This window comes from Mandrillus leucophaeus, unplaced genomic scaffold (genome assembly GCF_000951045.1).
Source record: "Mandrillus leucophaeus isolate KB7577 unplaced genomic scaffold, Mleu.le_1.0 Scaffold234, whole genome shotgun sequence".
Taxonomy (NCBI): Eukaryota; Metazoa; Chordata; class Mammalia; order Primates; family Cercopithecidae; genus Mandrillus; species Mandrillus leucophaeus.
Genome location: NW_012102410.1, coordinates 850337 through 859518, shown reverse-complemented (window position 1 = coordinate 859518; position 9182 = coordinate 850337). Strand labels below are relative to the sequence as shown.

Genomic DNA, 9182 nt, shown 5'->3' with positions numbered 1-9182 from the left:
CCTGGCTAGTTTTTTTGTATTTTTTAGTAGAGACGGGGTTTCACCGTGTTAGCCAGGATGGTCTCGATCTCTTGACCTCGTGATCCGCCCGTCTCGGCCTCCCAAAGTGCTGGGATTACAGGCTTGAGCCACCGCGCCCGGCCGGGGGCATCTTAATATCCCTTTAGCCTCAAGATCATCCCTAGCTTCGCCGGGTGCGGTGGTTCACGCCTGTAATCCCAGCGCTTTGGGAAGCTGAAGCAGGCGGATCTCCTGAAGTCAGGAGTTTGAGACCAGCCTGGCCAACATGGTGAAACCCCGTCTCTACTAAAAATACAAAAATTAGCCGGGCATGGTGGTGCATGCCTGTAATCCCAGCTACTCGGAAGGCTGAGACAGAATTACTTGAACTGGGGAGGCAGAGATTGCAGTGAGCCAAGATCGTGCCATTGCACTCTAGGCTGGGCAACAGAGCAAGACTCTGCCTCAAAAAAAGGAAAAAAAAAAATAGAGATAATCCCTAGCTCACTCCCCAGGGTCCTGTCCAGGGCAGCTCAGGGGCATCTTTGCACCACCACCACTGTTATACCCAAGACAAGGGTTAATTCAGAGCCACCGAGGATCACCCCAGCCCTGGAGTCCTTCCAGGGACACCCCTGGTTACTCTCCAGCTTCTTATCCAGCTCCTTATTCAGCCTCGCCTGGGGCCCTTTTTATCCACCTCTCCCCAGGGTTCAACCTCCCCAGCCTTTGATGCTCTGGCTCTGCCCCTAACCGGCCCCACCCTTCCCCTGGCTTCACCTCCTGAAGGGCTAAATCCCACCCCAAATTGACCAGAGCCCAAACTCCACCCCTGGACAATTCGGTCCCTTCGTAGCCATGTCCTACGCTTGTATAACTCCACCCTTCTGGTCATAGCCTTGCCCCTTTCCCTATCCTCTCTTACCCAGTCTTAACCATCCTCCTTCGTCAGACATTGGCTCTGCACTGACCAACTAGCCTGTCCTGCCTGGCCCCAGCCCCTGACTCATTAGGCCTGGAGATCCTGGGGTGGACAGGGTGGGTCAGCCACCTCCCAGGCTGCCCTGCCAGGCTGTCCACCCTGACTCCACAGTGCAAGTACAGTCACATGGAGCCCCCACTGGGTGGACTGCGCTTCTTCTCAACCCAATACAAGGACGACTTTCCTTTCAAGTATCAGGGTCCAGCAGCCCTGAGACTGAAAAATCCTCAGGAGGGCTTCGGGCCCCTGGGCACACCTCACCAGCATGGCTGCAGGGAGAAGATAGACCCTCGGGCTCCCCAGCCCCCTATGTACCTGTGCCCCAGCCAGTAATAAATGCCACCTTGGCAACATTCCATTCTTTCCCATCAGTCAACCAGTCAAGAGGATGCTTCGGTGGGTGGGGGCTGGGAGAAGGGACTGCACGGGAAAGGATGACTCCATTGTTGCTGTGTTGCCATGAAGAGTATGGAGTCAAGGCTGGATGCGGTGGCTCACACCTGTGACCCCAACACTTTGGGAGGCTGAGATGGGAGGATTGCTTGAGCCCAGGAGTTTGAGATCAGCCTGGGCAACATAGGGAGATCCTGTTTCTACAAAAAATAATTGGCCAGGCGCAGTGGCTCACACTTATAATCCCAGCATTTTGGGAGGCCAAGGTGAGCGGATCACCTGAGATCAGGAGTTCGACACCAACCTGGCCAACATGGTGAAACCCTATCTCTACTAAAATACAAAAATTAACCAGACGTGGTGGCACATGTCTGTAATCTTAGCTACTCGACAGGCTAAAGCACAGAATCACTTGAACCTGGGAGGCGGAGGTTGCAGTGAGATCACACCACTGAACTCCAGCCTGGGCAGCAGAGCGAGACTACATCTCAATAAATAAGTAAGCAAGTAAGTAAATAAATAAATAAAAATTTTAAAAAGCCAGGCATGGGGGTACATGCTTGTAGTCCCAGCTACTCAGGAGGCTGAGGTGGGAGAATGACTTAAGCCCAGAAATTTGATGCTACAGTGAGCTATATGATTGCACTACTGCACTCCGGTCAGGGCAACAGAGCAAGAACTCTGTCTCAAAAAAAGACAAAATGAAAAAAGTTGTAGTGTTGAACAGAGATATTGGTGTGTGTGCTTGAGAACATAGATCCCTGTGGGGGCTGGATGGACATAGTCCAAACCCTGACTCCTCCATGTCCTGGAGAGTAGTTTGGGCAAGTCACCTAACCCTGCTGAGCCTCAATTTGCTCATCTATGAAACGGGGATAAGTAGCAACTCTCCCATAAGACTGTTAAACATGAGAAATGTCCACACTTTTCAGTGCATGTGGCTGGGGTCGTGGAGGGAAAGCTCCCCTTCTGAGGATGAAAGTGGGGAAGGCCAGGGTGTGGGGAAAAAGCTTTCAATGGTGGGGACACTGGGTGTGGCCTGTAGAGGACATGGAGGAGTGGACACAGTTGACAATAGCCCAGCAGTTTCTTCCATCATGGGCAGAGACTAGAGACCGAATGGGGCACTGACTGTCTGGGAAACTGGCCCCCAGGTCAGAGCAGAGTCCAGAGGCAAATTGACAAAAGCCATCAAGACATTACCAGGTTCAAGGGGGTAAGTGTTCAGCCAGAGATAAAATGTAAAGGGTCAAAAGGAGGAGGATGTGATGGGGCTCTGCAACAAGTGAGTGACAGGGCTTAGTAAGGACCAGTACCTTGGACAGCGCCTGACCTTGAAGGTCCAGGGCGTGGTGAGGAGAAAGGTCTGTCTGGGGTAAGGTCTGTCTGGGGTAAGGTGCCTGCCTCTGTGGGCTGTTGAATGTCCAGTTTCAAGGAGTGAATATGGCTTTCCTGAACCGAGAATCAAACCTCCAAAGACCAAGGACCCCAATCCAATGAACCATGAGGTTGAGCCAATCTCAGCCCTGCCCAGGAGCCCTTTCCTGGTTGGCATCAGTTCTTCTAGGCCAGGTTGTCATTTCTGCAAGAAAGGCAGGAGGGAATCCAGCTTTGCATCCTGTAGGGACAAGATGACCCTTTGGACCACACATGGTATCCACATTGACCATGCAAGAATCTGCCGGCTGTAGAATGTGTCCTCTAAAGATATTTGGCATCATGCTTTTCTGAGTTACTTCAGGATAAACCAGGGCTTGTCGTTTATTGATGTCTTAGGTCATTCTTTATTGGAGGCTCTCCTGTGCACTGTAGGATATTTAGTGCCATCCTTGTCCTCTACCCACTAAATGCCAGTAGCACCTCTCCCTCCCACTTGTAACAAAATGTCCAAATATTGCCAAATATCTTCTGGATGGGAGAGAATTGCCCTGGTTGGAAATCACTGCGGTAAGCTCATCCTCTTCTGATGAAGCTGGTCTGTCTAGTGACCAGACTACTAGAACAGAAAGGTTTTCCCTTTTTGCCTTGCCTGCTGGGAAGCTCAGAATGTTTATTTGGTCTTAAGTTCTATGTAGCTGTAGTTGTGGGATTATCTTCCTGCCTCATGCCAGGAATGGTTTATTTATTTGTTATTTATTTATTTATTTATTTTCAGACAGAGTCTTGCTCTGTCACCCAGGCTGGAGTGCAGTGTCATGATCTCAGCTCACTGCAAGCTCTACCTCCCGGGTTCATGCCATTCTCCTGCCTCAGCCTCCCCAGTAGCTGGGACTACAGGCACCCACCACCACACCCGGCTAATTTTTGTTTTTTTTGTTTTTTTTGTTTTTAGAGATGGGGTTTCACTGTGTTAGCCAGGATGATCTTGATCTCCTGACTTAGTGATCCACCCATCTCGGCCTCCCAAAGTGTTGGGATTAAAGGCGTGAGCCACTGTGCCTGGCCTGGAATAGTTGAAAACAGCCTTAGGCATTAGATGAAAACAGTCCATAGCTATTAAAAAGAGCTGGATTTCAGCACAACTTGAAGCGTTTTCTAACAATGAAAATGACCAGCCCTAGCATGGCTTGCCAGGGAAGAACAGAAACTGTACTGGAAATGTTTAATCCTCGGGGAAAGACATTACATCAGGATGATTCTGGATGTATTTTATGGATTTATGACTAACCCTCCTATATTCCACTTACCCCCTTCCTCCCCCAAAAAGCCTAGGGATTAAGACAAATAATATCGAATTGAATGTGAGAAACTAAGTTTGTTTGCTTGTTTTGTTTTTTTTCCCAAAACGGAGTCTCGCTCTTGTCATCCAGCCTGGAAAGCAATGGTGCAATCTCAGTTCACTGCAACCTCCGCCTCCTGGGTTCAAGCGATTCTTCTGCCTCAGCCTCCCAAACAGCTGGAATTACAGGTGCCCGCCACCGTGCCTGGCTAATTTTTGTATTTTTAGTAGAGACGGGGCTTTACCATATTGCTCAGGCTGGTCTTGAACTCCTGACCTCGTGATCTGCCTGCCTTGGCTTCCAAAGGGCTGGGATTACAGGCATGAGCCATCGTGCCTGGTCACCAAGATTAATTTTTAAAGGAAAACAACTTTCTCAATGGAAAGCATCACCCAGCAGCAGAATTCAGACCTGCCTTTCTGTCCTTAGGCAGGAATACACCCTGACCCTCACTTTCCCTCTCTGTAAAATGGGAATGCAAATAGTTCCCGTTTCAGAGAGTATATACAGGAATTAAATAAAAGGTGCATGTACCATGCTCAGAAGAGGGCCTGGCACTTGGCTGCAGCTCAATGAATGGTGACTAAATGTGTTAATGTCTTACATCATTTTGTTGCAAGCGACAGAAACCAAGCTCTATCTGACTCAAGGGAAAAAAAGGAATTTCATTGATTTAGAAAAAAGCCAGACATGGTGGCTCTTGCCTGCAATCCCAACACTTTGGGAGGCTGGGGCGGGAAGATCACTTGAACTCAGAAGTTCAAGACCAGCCTGGGCAACATAGTGAGATCTCATCTCTACTAAAAATAATTTAGAAAATTAGCTGGGCATGGTGGCATGCACCTGTAGTCTCAGCTACTTGGGAGGCTGAGGTGGGAGGATTGTTTGAGCCCAGAAGATTGAGGCTGCAGTGAGTTATTATCACTGCACTCCAGCCGGGGCAACTGAGCAAGATCCTGTCTCAAAAATAATACACACACACACACACACACACACACACACACACACAGAGAAAGAAACAAGAAAGTCTGAGTCTGGAATTGGGTCTAATATCAGGCATTTTGCATCAGGACTGTGTCTCCCTGGCCATCTCTCAGTCCTGTGTCCCTCCAAACAACAGCAAAGGAAGATGTTGGTAGTATTTACCAATGCTAATGATTAAAGCCCCTAGAGAAGGGCAGGGTCTTTCCAACATGCTCCCTCTATTGAGTTTTTTGTTTTTGTTTTGTTTTGTTTTGTTTTTTTGAGACAGAGTCTCACTCTGTCACCCAGGCTGGAGTGCAGTGCTGCAATCATGGCTCACTGCAACCTCCACCTTCCGGGTTCAAGTGATTCTCCTGCATCAGCCTCCCAAGTAGCTGGGATTACAGGCATGCACCATCATGCCCGGCTAATTTTTGTATTTTTATTAAAGACGGGATTTCACCATGTTGGCCAGGCTGGTCTTGAACTCCTGACCTCAAGTGATCCACCCGCCTCAGTCTCCCAAAGTGCCGGGATTACAAGCGTGAGCCACCACACCGGGACCCATATTGGAATTTAAGGAACAGGCTGATTGGCCCATTGGAATCACACACCCAGTTGTGGACCAATCACTGTGCCTAGAGGAAAACAATATTGTGATTGGCTTGGCCAGCTCAGGAGCCCACCCCTAGGTTATTTAGTTCCCCAAACCCAGTCAGGATCACAGCGCTGGAGCCCAAACTTAACTGACTGTGTCTCCTAAGGACAGATCTGTGTCCTGCCCCAGGTTGCAATCTGGAGGGTGGATTAGCTCAGCTAATAGGCTCTTCCCAGTGAGAGTGATCGTCAGCTTTGTAGACAAGGAATGTTCAGTGTTTGGGAGTAGCTTAGGGTGTCAGATGTTCTCCCATAATCCCAGTCTTATCTTCCACCTCATCATCTGCCTCACCTTTTAGCCTGGAACAGAAAATTCAGCTCTGACAATCTCACAAGATGAAGCAGATAAGTCTCTGCTTTGAGAAGGAACACATTCCAGAAACTTGTGTCTTTCTTGCAAGACTTTGCTGAAGATTGCATGAAAGCTGCTCCAGGCCCCAGGCCAGGCATGGTAGCTCACACCTGTAGTCCCAGCAAGTTGGAAGGATTGCTGAAGCCAGGAGTTCGAGACCAGCCAGGGCAACATAGTGAGACCCTATCTCTACAAATAAAATAATAATAATAGGCAGGCATGGTGGCTGTAGTCCCAGTTACTCAGGAGGCTGAGTCCCCAGCTACTCGTCTGTAGTCCCAGCTACTCAGGATGCTGAGGTGGGAGGATAGCTTGAACCCAGGAGTTCAAGGCTGCAGTGAGCTACGATTGTGCCACTGCACTCCAGCCTGGGTGACACAATGAGACCCTGTCTCTAAAAAAGAAAGAAAGCTTCCCTATATTCCAATATTCTGGTCCTTAGGAGACGCATGGTTAGAGTTCCATGATAAAATAGGTTACTATTTATTTATTTTTTATTTTTGAGATAGAGTCTTGCTCTGTTGCCCAGGCTGGAGTACAGTGGCGCGATCTCGGCTCACTGAAATCTCCACCTCCCAGGTTCAAGTGATTCCCCTGCCTCAGCCTCCTGAGTAGCTAAGATTATAGGCACCTGCCACCATGCCCGGCTAATTTTGTATTTTTAGTAGAAATGGGGTTTCACCATGTTGGCCAGGGTGGTCTCAAACTCCTGACCTCAGCGATCCGCCCATCTCAGCCTCCCAAAGTGCTGGGATTACAGGTGTCAGCCACCGCGCTTAGCCAGGCAACAATTTAATCAGCTGGTTTTCTTCCACATAACTCTAGTTTTCTGGGGGAAAGCTCTTTTACATAGCCCCTGTGTACATCTAGACAGGTTGTGCATTACATAATCTAAGGTGCCCTGTTCACTTTATAGTCCATGTGTGTGGCAGTCCTGGCTCTCTACCCCATCTTCCTTTAGTTGGTTCCACATTTTAAGGTTTTATTTTTAAGATTTTTTTTTTTATTTCTCTTTCCTTTCCAGGTAATAATTCCTAAATTAGTTAAGACTGTCACGGATGCAAGGAACAGACATCCACTAAAACTAGCTCAAACACCCAGAATATTTGTGGGTTTGTGGTATAGGAAAGAATGAGTTCTCTGGCTTCAGGTACAGCTATATCCAGGAGCTTAACAAATATAGCCAGAGCTATCTCTCTGACTCTTACTTGTACATCTTGGTGCATATTGGCCTCAGTCTGCAGACTGTTCTTTTGAACAACTGGGGAAGGTGACTGCAGACAGAATGAGCTCCTTGTGGCTCATAATCCCAGAGGTAGAATGAGAACCTCCAATGTCACCTTCTCATCCCATACCTAATTATTGTGGCCAGGGGATGGGGCCCTTTGATTAGAGTCCAGATCACATGGGACTGGGAAGGGGTGTTAGACATATGTCCATTTGGAGTAGTGGAGGGGACTCCACGAAGGAAAAGAAAGTACTGTTAGATTCTGAGCCAAAGAAACAACAGATGTCATCACAAGTATTTATAATGGGATCATCCAGGAAGTGGCAGGATAAGGAACTAGGGGCATAATCCAATTGAAGTTATCTCCAATCTCTCAGATCTGCTGTGGGCTCTACGGAAAGATGGAAAGCAGGTCTCAGGCTATGAGTCCAACACACATCTAGAAGGTTCAGGAAGGAAGAAGGAACCATAGGGTGTCTCTATAAGGAGGACGTGGGGGCAGAGGAGCATCTTATAGAATTTGGGCTTGTACTTGTTAGTTTGGGTCTTTGTTTTGTTTTTGAGATGCAGTCTTGCTCTGTTGCCCAAGCTGGAGTGCAGTGGTGCAATCTTGGCTCACTGCAACCTCCACCTCCTGGGTTCAAGCAATTCTTCTCCCTCAGCCTCCTGTGTAGCTGGGATTACGGGTGTGCGCCACCACGCCCGACTAATCTTCGTATTGTTAGTAGAGACAGGATTTCACCATGCTGGCCAGGCTGGTTTCAAACTCCTGACCTCGTGATCTGCCCCCCTTGGCCTCCGAAAGCATTGGGATTACAGGTGTGAGCCACCACACCCAGCCTATATTGGGTGGTTTTAAAGAGAATTACTAGGGTGGTATTGTTGGGAAGCTGGGAGCACTTTGCTGAGTAGGTATTTCGGTGATTTTTATCTCAGAGGTGGGAGGATGGAAGTTGGGTTGGATTTGTGGTCGGTAAGAAGTGGCAGTCATTTGTGTTCACTGGGAGAGGGGGATGAGAACTCATTTTTGTGGTTGCAGAGGGCCCATGTCTCTATCTTGGTTCAGACATGGTCACAGAGTGGCCTTGTCTCATCATTGTTTATATTCTGTGGCCACTGTTTATATTTAGTGGAGAACATCGCGGCCCAGCCGCCAGGAGCTGATTTCCACTCTCTCTCCTGGCTGGCAGTGGGGATCTGTGTCTCCAAGGCAAGTTTGCCCCCAGCCCTTCCCAGCCCTGCCTAAGGTTCTCCGGAAACCATCACTCACATCTAGCACTTGGAGGCCTCCGGGGACAGCGGTGACCCGCCATCTGGGTAGGAGGCTGAAAACACTAGGGGACGAATATCCCAAATCTGTGCCTTGGCGGGTGTTACCCAGAAAGGGTGACGGGTTTCACCATGCATAAAGGAAAAATTGGAGGAAGGCCAGGTTAAGCAAAACTAGACTTATTTTTAGATTGCAGAGCTGAGAAGCTTGGCTGTGCCTATGTGCATTGCACGTCTACAAGAACAACATGTGTAGAGTTTTATGAACAAAGATAGAGTCAGAGACATGGGCAGCAGGCAGAGACAGACAGAGAGACAGAGAGAGAGACAGAGGCAGAGAAAGCAACAGAGGCAAAGAGATTGGAACACAGAGAGAAAGAGATGGGGACAGAGACACAGAGAAAGGAACAGAGATGGGAAGACAGGGACAGAGCAGACAGAGAATGAACAGAGACAGAGAGATAGGGACGGAGAGAGACAGAGTGAGGTATAGAGACGGAGAGAAAGAGACAGGGCCAGGGCCACAGAGGGGCTGAGACAGGCCCAGGAGGAGACTAGGGATGGGGCCAGGGCTGCGTGCGGGCGGGGCATGGTGCAGACAAAGGCGCGGCCGCGCGG

The 9182-nt window shown here is 48.9% G+C and overlaps 2 protein-coding genes across 2 annotated transcripts in view; both read left to right on the top strand.

The window, feature by feature from the left end:
- The window catches only part of LOC105541157 (chromosome unknown open reading frame, human C19orf45), a 15871-nt gene extending 14536 nt beyond the window's left edge, over positions 1-1335 (top strand). The window contains exon 6 of the mRNA XM_011982061.1: positions 1094-1335. Within this exon, the coding sequence (XP_011837451.1) occupies positions 1094-1315 (222 nt within the window). The 3' untranslated portion in view covers positions 1316-1335. The remainder of the gene's footprint in view (positions 1-1093) is intronic.
- Positions 1336-8503: 7168 nt separating this feature from the next.
- Positions 8504-9182, top strand: part of ZNF358 (zinc finger protein 358) — an 8144-nt gene continuing 7465 nt past the window's right edge. Inside the window, exon 1 of the mRNA XM_011982059.1 lies at positions 8504-8612. The gene's annotated coding sequence lies outside the window, so the exon portion shown is untranslated. The remainder of the gene's footprint in view (positions 8613-9182) is intronic.